Raw genomic sequence first — 15,009 nt, 5'->3', positions numbered from 1 at the left:
CAACAAATGGTATTAATTAATTAATTGGATTTCTATCATTGGAAGATTCAAATGTACCGTAGCCTTACATGAAGCACTAACATGATATAGATAATACCAAGTATTAACCAGAAATGAGAAGGGAAAAACAGCCTGCTTAACTGTAACTATTGCTCTTTGAGCAGTCATCTGCATTCACATTGATAGGCTTCACGCTTGCAAAGAGCAACAATTTGGAATCTTCTAGAAACTAGTTTTTAGGCATTCAATCTCCTTTCCTTAGAAAATGAAGCCTCAGACTGCACAGGCCCTAAGAGGTGGAACTGTGCCTTTACCACTCAGTTCTTTCTGAAACACAAGAGTAAGCAGCATCAAGTTAAAAGCACCTAATGAGGGGAAGGTGGGTGGGTTCTGTCAAAACACAGATTACCACTCAGGGAACCACAGCTGCAGGTAAGCAACCTGTTTTTTTACTTCTTCGTGGTTTCTACACATCACACTGATGGGTACAGACAGCATGCTAACCTAGCTGGTGGGAGGTGCTTCAGGAGAATAAAGAATGCAGAATAGCTCTTCCAAATGAGGGATCAGCCTGGGCTTGAACATTAAGGGTATAGTACTTGATAAAAGTGGTTGGCTGTGCCCAGGAGGATCAGATTTCAGCACACAAAGTTCAGGAGCCCTTCCAGGTGGTCAGATAGTGATGAGAAAAGCCACCTTGATGGTGGTCAGACAAAAACCAGCAGCAGCCATGGGCTCCAAGGGTTTGCCCTTGTGTAAAAACCAACCACAGACCCCAAGACGATACTAGGAGTTGTAGACTAGACTGGAAGACACAAATGAAAAAGTCCCTCTCCAACTTCTTCATCACAAGCTGTTAAAAAAGCGAATGCCCTTGAAGGAGACAGGAAGCAGAGATGAGTGAATCAGTTTTTAGAGACCAAAGATGGATCAGGTACTCTAGGATGAACACCTCTGGTTTCGTAGATAGATCCCACCCACAAAGAGAAGTGAAGATGGTAAACTCCTTCCCTTCCCTTTTTTTCCCTTAGAAACTCATTGATTCATAAACCTTGAGCAGCAGAAATACTTATTCCTTATTTTTTTGGATGCAAGGGCTAAAAGGACTGAGGCATATTTTGCAATTGCTAAGGTAAATGTAGGATCCTTATTGCTAAGCAAAAGAGCCAGGGTTTCTGGAGTATAAGGGGACGGTTAATTAAAGGCTTGATATAATGATCCCTTATGTTTTCAAAAATACTACGTTCGAGCAGGCATGAAGGGATCGATCCTATTAAGGCCACAAGGGCAGATTCTGTCAGAATACAGCCAATTCAAAAACCTCCCCTGTAAAACCATTGTAGGTGTAATATTCAATCTTGCAAGCAGGAAAGTTCTGCAACATCGTGAGATGGTAATATAGTACATGTAGGGAGGTAGTAAACTGCTTTCACTCGCACTCATAGGATCTTCTGATAGACGGTATCTTTGCATTGGTGAGAACCCTGCACAATGCTGCTTGGATTGCTTGGTTGGAAATTCTCATCCTACCTGTTCTTTTTAATAAATGGCATAACCTACTGGAGGAAGGTATTCATTCAGGCAAGAAATCAAGACCTAATAAAGATATACCATATCATCATCAAATGTGGATGTGAGAATTTCATATTTGAAATTATACTATGATGTATTTCAACTCAGGCAGATGATTTTTCTATTACAAAAATCTGTTGAAAAGCCATGGGTTTTAATGGAACTGACTTAATTGAAAACTCTATCAGTGCAAATAATTCCATTTTTGCCCCAGAGCTTAAGAAGGGTGAATGAAATTATAAATCCATTTACTAGATGTACATTAACTATTTGGAGGCCTTGGATAGGAAAATTAGCTTGGTCTGTATCTCCTTTTACGACCTTCTGAGATCACCAACCTTTTCATAACCTAGATAGGTACTGCTTCTAGGATTGATGGCTGGATGCAATGAGTCCAGATGCAAGATCCTGCACTCTAGGATGGCTGAGGTATTGGCCTTTGTAAACCCTGGCTGATGTGGCCAGAATGGAATGACCAGGATGCAGTCTCAGCAATCCCTATGTTCCCTATGACTCTGGTGACAAGGCAGATGGGAGGAAGAGTCCAGAACAGGTATCCCAATCATGTCTCCAAGAGGAAAGCATCTCCAAGAGAGTGAAGGTCATTCTCTGGACTAGAACAGAACAATACTTCACATTCTGGAACATCACAAATAAGTCTTTCTCAGGAAGTCTCAACTGAGAGAAAAATCAGATCAAGATATTGGAACAGTATGAATGGGAACTCGACCAGTGAACCACAGTACCCTGCCAACTGAGGGTGTCAACCTAGATGCTGTCCTGACCTACAACATGGTTAGTGATGGGCATAATGTTAGATTCAGTGCATCTCTCCCAAAATCAGCAAGTTAAGTTGTTATGGGTGTGGGATGCTATACCACCCTGCTTGTTTATTTAGTATATGGTGGTTGTGTGTTGTAGTATCCTGCCATGTGGACAGGGGAGTAAGGCACTAAGAGCCTTTTATACCACCAGAAGCTCCAGGTGACTGATGTGCAGCTTTCTTTCTTGTGATGACCATAGCTGACAGACAGCCTATGTTGCTGTGGGTGCTGCAGACCCAGAGAGAGGCAGATGTCATCAGATGAGGTTCTGGAGGTGAGAACAAGTAACCTTGGTCTAAGTTGTCAATGAGTCCACCAACTGAGAGAATGTGGCACTAACAGAGGTAATGGAATGATCTTCTTTTGAGAGTCCTGTTATCAGGCACGGATGATGAGGAAGCCGACACTGGAAAGGCCACACAATCTGGTATACTTCATCACAGAGATCAAGGCTGGTGTAAGTCCGTGTAGACACTGGACACTTCAGACCAAACGAAGAGGCTTGTCTACGAACAGCTAAGTTGAGACCGTAAGTGCACTTTTTGGTCTCAAGGAAGGCAAACTTGAACAGTGATGAAATCTAGCTTAGCACCCATGAACTGCAAGGATTGAGTCAGTTCAGGACACAACTTCTCCCCTTTCACCCAAAGAAGCTAGATATGCATAGCTGCGATGTGAAGGGGAATTCAGAAGCTAGTTGTCAAAACAAGGGAAGACTGTGATCCCTCAGTGCCAAAGGTATGCCACAACCAGTGCCATGCACTTGATGAAGACTCATGTACAATGAATGGAAAGAGAAATAGCTGGTGCTATATACATTTCACTATGAAAAATAAAGGGTCAGGTATATCTCATCCTTTGCAAACTCCTACCCGAACGAGAGTAGTATTTGGCAATTTTGAAAGTTAGGATTCCAGAACTGTAGACTTCCCTGCCGAAACTGTCTTTTTCCCCACTCCCTCTGTTGACCAGAGCTGCATAAGGCATCCAACAACCCTTCCCTTGTGCTGCTTCTACAGAAGAAATCAAATTGGGAATGGAGAACAAAAAGATGCAGCCTTCTGGGTGTGCTTTACAGAGGCCCTCAACACACTTAGATGGGGGGGGGGGGTTAGTGGTCGATGGCTTGATCCTCCTTGACTGAATCCAGTCAGTGTGGAAAAGAAGAACTGCAACTGCAGCACTCTACTCAAGTTGGATAACATCAAAAACAGAATCATTTTGCTGCCGTAGTTCTCTGGCCACCTCGATCCCAAGAATTTCACCAACTGGATCATCTGCCCTGGGAACATTCAAAAATTTGCAGGACAGGGATATGAGGGATATGAGGCATTTCAGGCTCTGAAGACTTGGAATCAGAAACGGAGCACAATGGTAATTTTGAAGATGGCCTATGGGCAGGGGTGACAGACAGAGACAGATGGAAAAGTTGGCTTCTGTTTCTAATGTTCTACAGGCTATGGAGTCTTAAACTACGGCTGAATCATAACTGGTGGCAAAAGTGGCAAGCTTTGGTCAGCTGCCTGCGAGTCTCTTGGAGGGGCAGAAACAGTAGCTGTGCGTTCACATTGTGAAACTGGGTCCATAATAGTGGCTGGCATGAAAGCTGAAGTAGTCACTGTTGGTACTTGGTGAAAAGGGAAAGCAAGCTAAAATCTATCCCCATGGCTGAAACCCTGAGTCACAGCTTGGGCCAAGCAGGATGATAGCAATAGGCACTGACTCCCACTGCAGTTGACCCCAATGGTCAAAACAAAAAGGGGAAGCATAATGTTTTGAAAGTACTGCTCCCCCTCCCAATGCGAAGAGAAGTCTGGGGAAATAGGATAAAAGTATCTCTCATCATGATAGCCTTTTCTTCCCAGACCCTCTCTGTAAGTTGCTGCTGAAGACCTTGGAGAAGAGGAGTCTCAGTGTCAAAATAGGGATTCCGACCTCTGCAAACATGAGTGGCAACTTTGACAGAGACATAACAGGCTCTGTCTGCAGCATAGCTTCAGGGGGGTTGTGGCCTACAAAAACCCACGATCATCTCCTCAGTAATCAGTGCCAAGACAGTGGTTGATACCGAGACAGCAGGCAGTGCTGAAACTGGTGGCAGAGCACTTGTTGAATGCTTGTGCTTCTTTTTTGGTTTTGAGCCTTAGGGGATTCAGCTTTTTCCCTCTTTATCTTTTGAAGAGAAGGCTGGCTCCATTCACAAGAAAGGAAAAGATGACTGATCCCCAGCCGATGCAGATGGAACAGAAAACAAATATCCGTCTGGACAGAGACAACAGATTGAGCCATACAGAGAAAGACAGACAGACAGACAGACAGACAGACAGACAGACAGACAGACAGACAGAGAGCTCTCCCACAACAAGGGTGCAAAGGCAGGAGGGCTGTGTTCTTTCCTGACTCCTTGGTAAACTTCAAGCAGCTTGCGCATGAGACCACTCAGCGAAATTTGCCTAAACACAGGAGACACCAATCATATTCACCAGTTGATGGCATTTAAACCCTGCAAGACTTACACTTCTTGTAAGGGTTTGGAGTTGCCACAGGTGCAGACAGCTAGTGTAGGGGGGGGGGGAAAGCAGTCAACTATATACACAGCTATCTAAGATAAAAATATTTATATTATTACCCAAGAGGAAACTGTTTTTATTTTAAACAGAACAAAGATCAAAACCAGTTCTGGAAAGACAAAAACCTCTCAGAGAGCTTTCCAAATGTGCTTGCCGGTGCTGCAGACAAAAGAAAAAAGCACAATCCCCTTGCCTTGGGGCATGTGCAGTCCAAGGCTGTGTTTTCTGGAAAAGAAGTTTTTGTGCCTAAAGGCTAGCTCTATAAGCTTCTGAACCATTGTTCAGCACAGGTGCAAAGCCCAGCAGTGTAATGTAGAATCCATAAAAAAAAATAACCATATTTTCCTTGGCAGAGGCACAGGACAATTAATGGAGAAGCTGAAGATGTTAAAATGGATCACTAAGCAAAGGAAATCCATACAGTGCAGCCTTCTTTACTGTCTGTTCAACTCTTTGGAATGCAACAGGGTTTTTGTTTTGTTTTTAAGGTTTAACTCTGCTTAGCAGAAGTGTGTGTGTGGGGAGTTTGGTTGCGTCAGTTGCAGAAAAGGAAGAAATCCATTTGGGTTGGTGTCCTCTACTACAGCTTTAATGAATTCTGTTTTGGGATCAACTGTATGCACTGCAGATTCTGTTTTGGGATCAGCTGCCTGCACTGACTTCTGCATCCCTTTTCTTTCTACTCAGCCTGGAAAAAAATTCCCTCTTCAGTAACAGAGACACTGCAAGCCCTTCCCCCATACAACGGGGGGGAGGGAGAAAAGGAGGTTTCTCTGAACTACCCAGATGTTGAAGAAGTGACAAAATGGTCATATGCTTAGAATTGTGAAGGAAATCCATACAGTGCAGCCTTCTTTGCTTTCTGTCACCTGATCCACCATGACGTCTAGAGGATATTGAACAGTAGAATCACAGGTTGCACAATTAGAAGCTTGCACTGCATTCACTGGAGTATGGCCCAAGCAGGTGCTAGGCACTTGTCAAAAGGGGCACAATTCCCAGCTGCATTCTAGAATGCTAAACTGACAATAGAAGTCAGTGTGCTGCTTTTTCAAGCATCTCCACGTTCACACAATGGTGTGCCTTTGTTAGGTCAGCTATTGTTCCAGGAAAGTGCTCCTCCTCATTCGTGATGAGACCATTGGCGTTCCGTATTAAAAGCCTTGGCCACAATCCCCCAATTCAAGGCAAATGAGCAGCAACGCAAAGCCCTGGTTGTTCCTGGGAGGCCCATTTTACAGGGGTCACAAAGAAGCCCACCCATTGTTAATTCCCACATCTTGAGCCAGCTGTACATGCACTCCTTGCACAGCAGGCAAACATGGCATGGGGCACCTTGGTTCCTGCAGAATGCTAAGAGCCTTAACAAAGATGAGACTGGACTGCATTTCTTGCAGCTTTCTCTTCACTTCTACGGACCACTGAAGTGGGCTCTTTTGCTAATAATGGAGAAAGTGTATGGACGGAAGAGAAATTTAAGGTACATTCACTTGGAACTTTTCAAGTGGAAGCCCCACTGAAATGAATGCGAACTGCGAAGAGGTGTGCATGGAAACAAGCAAAGCTTAGCCACTAAGGGCAGCAACTCAAGAATTCAAGAGTCGCATTCACATAGTGTTGAGTTTCTGTATTACTTCCAGCAACAGACCATCCACACAGGAATTTTCTTTGGGCTTCCCTAGCAACTGTGGGGTACTGGGGGAATCCCTCCCTTCAGCAGACAGCTTTCTAAAAAAAGGTAATTGACATTACCAGAGAGCCAGAATGGTGTCCTGGTCAGACTGTTAGACTAGAACCTGGAAGGCCCAAGCTTGAATCCCTACTTTGCCACAGAAAAGATACTTTGCATCTCCACTAGGGAGAAAAGTAAGGTACAAATTTCTAAAGCAATAAACTATGATGACTGGTATGTTCATTAACAATTATAAGGTATAACTAGGGTTACTATATTTTGAAAAGCAAAAAAGAGGACCTATTTCCTGACTGACTACTTCCAACAAGTGATCCCTATGACAAATCTCAATTTAAATACCCCTACTGTTTAAGCTGTGATCACTGCTACTAACGAGGAATATTCCTAACCTTCCAACCCCAAAAGAGGACATTTTCATCCGTTTCTTAAAAAGAGCCCAAAAGAGGACAGACACCAAAAAAGCGGACATCTAGTAACCCTGCTGTAACCCTAATGTTAATTACATTTAAATTGGTAACTGAAGAAGAAGAGAAGAGATTGGATTTATACCCCACCCTTCACTCAGAGTGGCTTACAAACTCCTTTCCCTTCCCCTCCCCACAACAGACACCCTGTGAGGTAGGTGGGGCTGAGAGAGCTATTTCCAGAACTGCTCTTTCAAGAACAGCTCTCACAGAACTATGGCTTGCCCAAGGTCATCCAGCAGCTGCAAGTGGAGGAGTGGGGAATCAAACCCGGTGCTGCCAGATTAGAGTCCGCACCTTAACCACGACACCAAACTGGCTCTCTTAACCTATAACAATGCTGCAGCACTATGTCCATTACCAAAGTTTTTTAAAAAGCCTGAAGAAGCTCTCTAGTTGTGGGAGGGGCATGTGAGACAAACAAAGAACATGGTGCTGATGTCGGCAGGACCTGCAACAGTGCACATCTTTCTGTTTATACTCTGTGCAAAAGTGCTTTGGCTGTGATCTTTCCCAAGAAACTGTACCAAACTAGGTTTGGGAAAGATCACAAGAAAGCAGTACAAAACTTCCATGTGAAAGGTGCCAGCACTGAAGTTTAGGGACAAGTCTACCACTGGACCATTCAAAAGCCCAAGAAGGCATGCTCTAACAGATGGAGCACAGACTACTGGATCTGCTCGAAAAGATATGTGATAGGAGAGGAAGAAGGAAGATTGTATGCCTCCAAATGGAGAATCAGCTAAGACTCTGAAAGTCATAGCTCCAAGGTAGGGAGAGGGACACCACAAGCAAACACGTAGAGAGGCCCAAGATCCTAATTACAATTACAAATATGCAACAGATAGAGATCAAGGAGGTAACTGCTACTAAGGCTTCAGGAATAAGCAATCCACCACCATAATCCAACAGAAATGGCAACTTGGTCTCAGCGCTGGCCATTTGTTCATTCTTCTCCATGCATTACAAAAAGGCTGCAGCCACACACCCCACAGCTTATTCAAGCCACTTACAAAATAAACAGCTCCAAAGCTTCCATGGCCAATCTCTCGGAGATCTGTGAAGAGCTTCTCTGGATCTTCTTTGAAGAAGAGCTCTGCAATTTCTGGGTCCTTCAGGCTGCCCGCTCGGTTGGTGGATGGCATTCTGCCAGGCAGTTAGACTAAGTGCCACCTTGACCCAGGGCACTTCTGCATAAATGGAGTCTCTTCAGCATGGATCTCTGCAGGGGCAGGAGGGGCAGGAGAGAGAAACAAGGTCCCATTACTGATTACAGTGGAAAAATGCTAGTAGCGCTAAGCAATAAGCCCACTGTTCCAGCCATACCAAGGCTCTGCTCACACACTTCTAAATTGGAATACATGTTTACAAGGTGCAAAAGCTACAGCAAGGCTCTCTCAAGCACTGGAGATCCTGGATGTTGCTAGACAGTGCACAACATTAAACCCTTGAGATCCTGCTTTATAGAATACTGAGCACAACAACTCCTTTACAAAGATGGGCCTTAGCAGTGGCAGATCACAAGTTTAATATTAAAAATGTCCCTGGTTGAACCACTGGCACCGCCTGTAAAAAGGATTTCTAGTAGCAAGGCTGGGAAGAAGCTTGGCCGAAAGCTGTGGAGAGTTGCTGCAAGCTTGATGAGACAGTATCAAGCAATATGGGCCACAAACTCAATATTCTGTCATGCTTATGTTCTTCTTTGAAGAAATGTAGCCACCCCACAAAACGACAGTGAAACAGACAACAGGTATACCCTTAAACACTACTCCTTCTAAGAACAAGTAGGCTGAGACTAGTTTGTGACTAATGGAGCACAGGTTATCTATAGTATAGTTGAATTCCTGGTATTGCATCACAGAATCCACCAAATCCTATTAGGAACGGAGCTGGAAATTTAGACCTTGCAATCAGATTTGCAAAGCATAACAGAATACTGTTACATTAAAACCTCCAACTCCATCTATCTCTCTCCATGTTCGCATTCTTAAGAAAAATCAAGAGAACTTCTGAACCAATCTGAAGAGGGGGAGCTTGCCCCACGGGTACAGAAATGTAAGCTCTTCCCAGTTTCAAAGATTAGTTATGAGGACAGTTTCCAGAAGCAGCCAAGAGCTCCTCTTTCAATTGTTCCCCTCCATCAGTTTTGAGAGATACAAGCTACCCGGGCTGTGCTTCCGGTTCCACATTTAGGCTAGTAAGAAGACTGATTTGTGGTTCTAAAAAATGCTACACAGAGTCAAAAGAATTGGAAGCAATTCAGTTTGTATTCCAGAAGTACGCTGCCTACAACATTCCTGGCCTAAGAGGAAAAGTCACTAATGCTATAACCTAATCCTCACTGAGGAGCTTAATACTACGGAACAAGTGCTTTTGCGTTTACAGTTATAGCTGAATCAGACACAAAACCATCAGGCAGAAAGGCAGGAGGGAGGGATGTCTGAGTGGGGAACTGATAATGGAGTACACACAGTACTGTTTGCCGTTTCAGAGGGAAGCCATGTTGGCCTGCAGTAGAACTCCTTGACTTGAGTCTAGTAGCACCTTAGGGACAAACAAGATTTTTGGGGTACAAGCTTTCAAGAATCAAAGCTACCTTTGTCAGGTATCTGACGAAGGGCGCTTTGACTCTCGAAAGCTTATACCCTGAAAATCTTATTAAGGTGCTACTGGACTCGAATCTAGTGTTGTTTGCAGAATGCTGGCCAGTGAAATGGTAGTGGGGTCATGTTCCATCAGCATCAGATTCTTATAAAAGACATTACTGTTCAAAAAGCAACGCCTGCAGTGGCTTTCCCCTATATTTGTTAATCAGAGGGGTGAGAACTATACAAGCCTGCCAACCTGTCTCTGGGCAAGGCTCCACGTGGGCAAGATGCAGAAGGAAACTTATAGCCAAAGCTACTTCACTGACATTCAAAACATCTTGAGTTTAGGTAGACAGTTGTGTTGCATGACAGTAGCTGCATCTTTTTCAGTTATAGTCTCAGAAGTTGCAGTGTTCATCTGTTTGATTCCTTGTGTCAGCTACACAGGAATGCAAGCAAATCCAAGACACAACCTGAACCATATTTCCTATGCACTGAAACCACAACATCTTCCTGCTACCTTCTGCTTTGCTACATAATTCGGAAGGATTTGATTTGTGGACTGTCCTTCACTCAGTTCTCACTCAGTTCTCACTTAAAAAGCTAGTGCCTGCATCATGTGGCACCAAAAAATCCTAAAAGGTGGGGAGCGCAACACAGAACTAAATTTTGCAGGTTGCAGAAAGCGTATCAACATCCACTGAAGAGTCAAAGGCCTGAGGCTTCTTCAGACAACCGTCACCTTTGCTAAGAAGCAAATACTGCAGTTCATAAAAGGTTTCACAATGGTGTGAGAAAAAGAAAGGAGAGAAAGAGGTGAGCAGAAAGAGGCAGAAAGTTATGAGAAAGCTGGCCTAGGTTCACCACAAAGCAGATGAGAAAGTTGGCTTAGGAGTGTTGTATGACTATCTGCCCACTGGGCAGAAGTCTTGGGTGTGTGCTCGGTGCAAGGAGCTCCTGGTTCTCAGGGAACGTGTGTGCTCCCTTGAGGCCAAGGTGGCTGACCTGGAGAAGCAGAGACAGTCAGCTAGGCGCACAGAAAAGACTCTCGGGGACTTGTTAGCTACGTCCCACTCTGGATCTGGCAGCCCCGCTGCTGTCAGGGAGCGTGAGGGTCTAGGGGAAACAGGGCACCGTGCTGAGGATAAGGGGAATGTGCCCTCAGAAGGGACCTCTTCCCCAGCTGGTGAGCGGTTATCCTTTTGCACCAAGGAACCATCCCTGGGCAGGGTGGGAGGGGGGCTCTTGGTAGTGGGTGATTCGATCCTTAGGCAGGTAGACAGCTGGGTGGCGAACCCGCGTACTGACCGTATGGTGACTTGCCTGCCTGGTGCAAAGGTAGCGGACATTACGCGTGTTTTAGATAGGCTGGTAGATAGTGCTGGGGAGGAGCCAGTGGTCGTGGTGCATGTCGGCACCAACGATGTGGGGAAATGCAGTCGTGAGGTCCTGGAGGAGAAATTTAGGCTGCTGGGCAGGAAACTCAAGGCCAGGACCTCCAAGGTAGCCTTCTCAGAAGTGCTACCTGTTCCACGCGCAGGGCCGGAGAGACAGGCACAGATCAGGAGTCTCAATGCGTGGATGAGACGATGGTGTAGAGGGGAAGGGTTCAGGTTTGTTAGGCACTGGGATTCTTTTTGGAACAAGAGGGAGCTGTACAGGCGAGACGGTCTCCACTTGTCCCGAGAAGGAACCAGGCTGCTGGCGCTTAAAATCAAAAAGGTGGCAGAGCAGTTTTTAAACTGAATATTGGGGGAAAGCCGACAGGAGATGAAAAGTCTCTGGTTCGGGTTGGCTCATCTCAGAGAGATGAGGGGGTACCTGTTGCTTTTCTACAGGGAGGTGGATTGAAATTGTCCACTGAGACCATGGCTAGTGACATGGACTGCCTGACAAGGTCTCGAGATTGCAAGAGGAAGGTGGCAGGCTTAACCAGTATGGGAAATTACAGCTGTTTCTATACAAATGCTCGAAGTGTCCGAGGTAAAATCGGGGAGTTGGAGTGCTTGGTGTCAGAGGGAAAAATAGACATTGTGGGTATTTCAGAAACTTGGTGGGATGAGGAAAATCAGTGGGATACGGTGATTCCCGGTTATATATTATATCGGAAGGATAGGGGGGGAAGGGTTGGAGGTGGGGTGGCTCTGTATGTCAGAGAGGGTATAAAGTCCAGAAAGATCGAGAGGCTAAGAGAATTGGATTCGCTTCTTGAAGTTCTGTGGGTTGAAATAGGGGGGCCAAAAGGAAACTTAACACTGGGAGTTTGTTATCGCCCACCGGATCAAAAGATAGAGGAGGATTATAAAATGATGAATGAATTAAAGATAGCAGCTAGACAAAAACACTGTGTCGTAATAGGTGATTTTAACTACCCACACATTGATTGGGTCAATATGTGTTCTAGTCGAGAGAAAGAGATTGAGTTTCTAGACACTCTAAATGACTGTGCTATGGAGCAGATGGTCATGGAACCTACCAGGGGAGAGGCGATCCTTGATTTGGTCCTAAGTAACACTCAAGACCTGGTGAGAGATGTAAAAGTGATTGCACCGCTTGGGAACAGTGATCATAATGTTGTTGAGTTCAACATTTGTACAAATAGGGAATTGGCCAAAAAGACTCACACAACCACTTTTAACTTTAAAAGGGGTAATTTTTCTGATATGAGGGGACATGTGGGGAGGAAACTGAAGGGAAAAGTAGAAAGGGTCAAAACCATTGGGGAAGCTTGGAAACTGTTTAAAACTACAATTCTAGAAGCTCAAATAAAATATATTCCGCAGGTTAGGAAAGGCACAAACAGGTATAAGAAAAAGCCTACATGGTTAACAAACAAAGTAATGGAAGCTGTAAAAGGTAAAAAGGATTCCTTTAAGCGGTGGAAAGCTAGTCACAGTGAGGCTGATAAAACAGAACACAGGCTATGGCAAATAAAATGCAAGTCTGTGGTCAGGCATGCAAAAAGGGAATATGAGGAGCATATAGCAAAAAATGTAAAGACCAACAATAAAACTTTCTTCAAATACATTAGAAACAGGAAACCAGCCAGGGAGGCAGTGGGGCCCTTGGATGACCAAGGGGTAAAAGGAGTACTGAAGGATGATAGGGAAATGGCTGAGAAGCTAAATGCATTTTTTGCCTCCGTCTTCACTGTGGAAGATGAGAGGTGCTTGCCCACTCCAGAGCCGCTGAGTTCGGGAGGGGTGTTGAAAGACCTGAGTCAGATTGAGGTGACGAGAGAGGAGGTCCTAAAACTGATAAACAACTTAAAAACTGATAAATCACCAGGCCCAGATGGCATACATCCAAGAGTTCTGAAAGAACTCAATTGTGAACTTGTGGATCTCCTGACAAAAATATGTAATCTCTCCTTAAAATCAGCCTCCATTCCTGAGGACTGGAAGGTAGCTAATGTCACTCCCATCTTTAAAAAGGGTTCCAGAGGAGATCCGGGAAATTACAGGCCAGTCAGTCTGACGTCGATACCGGGTAAATTGGTGGAAACCATTATTAAGGAAAGAATTAGTAGGCACATAGATGAACAAAACCTATTGAGGCAGACTCAACATGGGTTCTGTAAGGGAAGATCTTGTCTCACTAACCTGTTAATGTTCTTTGAGGGGGTGAACAAACATGTGGACAAGGGGGATCCAATAGATATTGTTTACCTTGACTTCCAGAAAGCTTTTGATAAAGTTCCTCATCAAAGGCTCCTAAGCAAGCTCAAAAATCATGGGATAAAAGGACAAGTCCTTTTATGGATCAAAAACTGGCTAATTAATAGAAAACAGAGAGTGAGTATAAATGGGCAGTTCTCCCAGTGGAGGGGTGTAAGCAGTGGGGTACCACAGGGATCAGTACTTGGTCCACTGCTTTTTAACTTGTTCATTAATGATTTGGAGTTGGGAGTAAGCAGTGAAGTGGCTAAATTTGCGGATGATACGAAGTTGTTCAGGGTGGTGAAAACCAGTGAGGATTGTGAGGCACTCCAAAGGGATCTGTCAAAGTTGGGCGAGTGGGCGTCAACATGGCAAATGGGGTTCAATGTGGCCAAGTGCAAGGTGATGCACATTGGAGCCAAAAATCCTAACTATAAATACACGTTGATGGGGTCTGAACTGGCAGAGACAGATCAAGAGAGAGATCTTGGAGTTGTAGTAGATAACTCACTGAAAATGTCGAGACAGTGTGTGACTGCAATAAAGAAGGCCAATGCTATGCTGGGGATTATTAGGAAGGGTATTGTAAACAGATCAGCCAATATCATAATGCCGCTATATAAATCAATGGTGCGACCTCATCTGGAATACTGTGTGCAATTCTGGTCACCACACCTTAAAAAGGATATTATAGCTTTGGAAAAAGTGCAGAAAAGAGCAACTCGAATGATAAAAGGGTTGGAACACTTTCCCTATGAGGAACGGTTAAGGCGCTTAGGGCTCTTTAGCTTGGAGAAACGACGACTGAGGGGTGACATGATTGAGGTTTATAAGATTATGCATGGGAAAGAGCAGGTAGAGAAAGAGGTACTTTTCTCCCTTTCTCACAATACAAGAACCCGTGGGCACTCCATGAAATTGCTGAGCGGTCGGGTTAGAACGGATAAAAGGAAGTACTTCTTCACCCAAAGAGTGATTAACACTTGGAATTCACTGCCACAGGAAGTGGTGGCAGCTACAAGCATGGACGGCTTCAAAAGGGAATTAGATAAGCATATGGAGCAGAGGTCCATCAGTGGCTATTAGCCACAAGGTATAGATAGGGACTCTGGGGCAAGTGATGCTCTGTCATCTTGGTGCTTGGGGGGGGTCAACAGTGGGAGGGCTTCTAATGTCCTGGCCCCACTGGTGGACCTCCTGATGGCACTGGTATTTCTGGCCACTGTGGGATACAGAGTGTTGGACTGGATGGGCCTTTGGCCTGATCCAACATTGGCATCTCTTATGTTCTTATGTTCTTATGTAAAGTAGAGCTCCTTAACAATCCCGGCACTTCTTAGTAGGCAGAAAATGAACTGCTAAAGGGGGGTAGATTCAGGTGGGCAGCCGTGTTGATTTGAAACAGCAGAACAAAGTTGGAGTCCAGTGGCACCTTTAAGATCAACAATGTTTTATTCAAGGTATACGCTTCCATGTGCATGCACACTGTATACCTTGCATAAAACTGTGTTGGTCTTAAAGGTACCACGGGACTCAAACTTTGTTCTGCTAAACAAGGAGTGTGCCTTCTATCAGTGATCAAAGGAATGTCAACTCATTGCTCATGACTTCGAGTTTTGTTCTTTCAGAGATGTTAGAA

At 44.6% G+C, this 15,009-nt stretch overlaps 1 protein-coding gene across 1 annotated transcript in view; it reads right to left on the bottom strand.

Annotated features, from left to right (window-relative positions):
* The window catches only part of LOC107119398 (serine/threonine-protein kinase TAO1-like), a gene marked incomplete at its 3' end in the record, with an annotated part of 30,776 nt that extends 22,440 nt beyond the window's left edge, over positions 1-8,336 (bottom strand). The window contains exon 1 of the mRNA XM_015421861.1: positions 8,137-8,336. Coding sequence (XP_015277347.1) covers positions 8,137-8,268 — 132 coding nt within the window. The remainder of the gene's footprint in view (positions 1-8,136) is intronic.
* Positions 8,337-15,009: the final 6,673 nt, after the last annotated feature.

The sequence above is a fragment of the Gekko japonicus genome, unplaced genomic scaffold (assembly GCF_001447785.1).
Source record: "Gekko japonicus isolate JY-2015 unplaced genomic scaffold, Gekko_japonicus_V1.1 scaffold21, whole genome shotgun sequence".
NCBI lineage: Eukaryota > Metazoa > Chordata > Lepidosauria > Squamata > Gekkonidae > Gekko > Gekko japonicus.
Note: the sequence above shows the minus strand (reverse complement) of the source record. Positions and strands in the feature narration are given on the sequence as shown.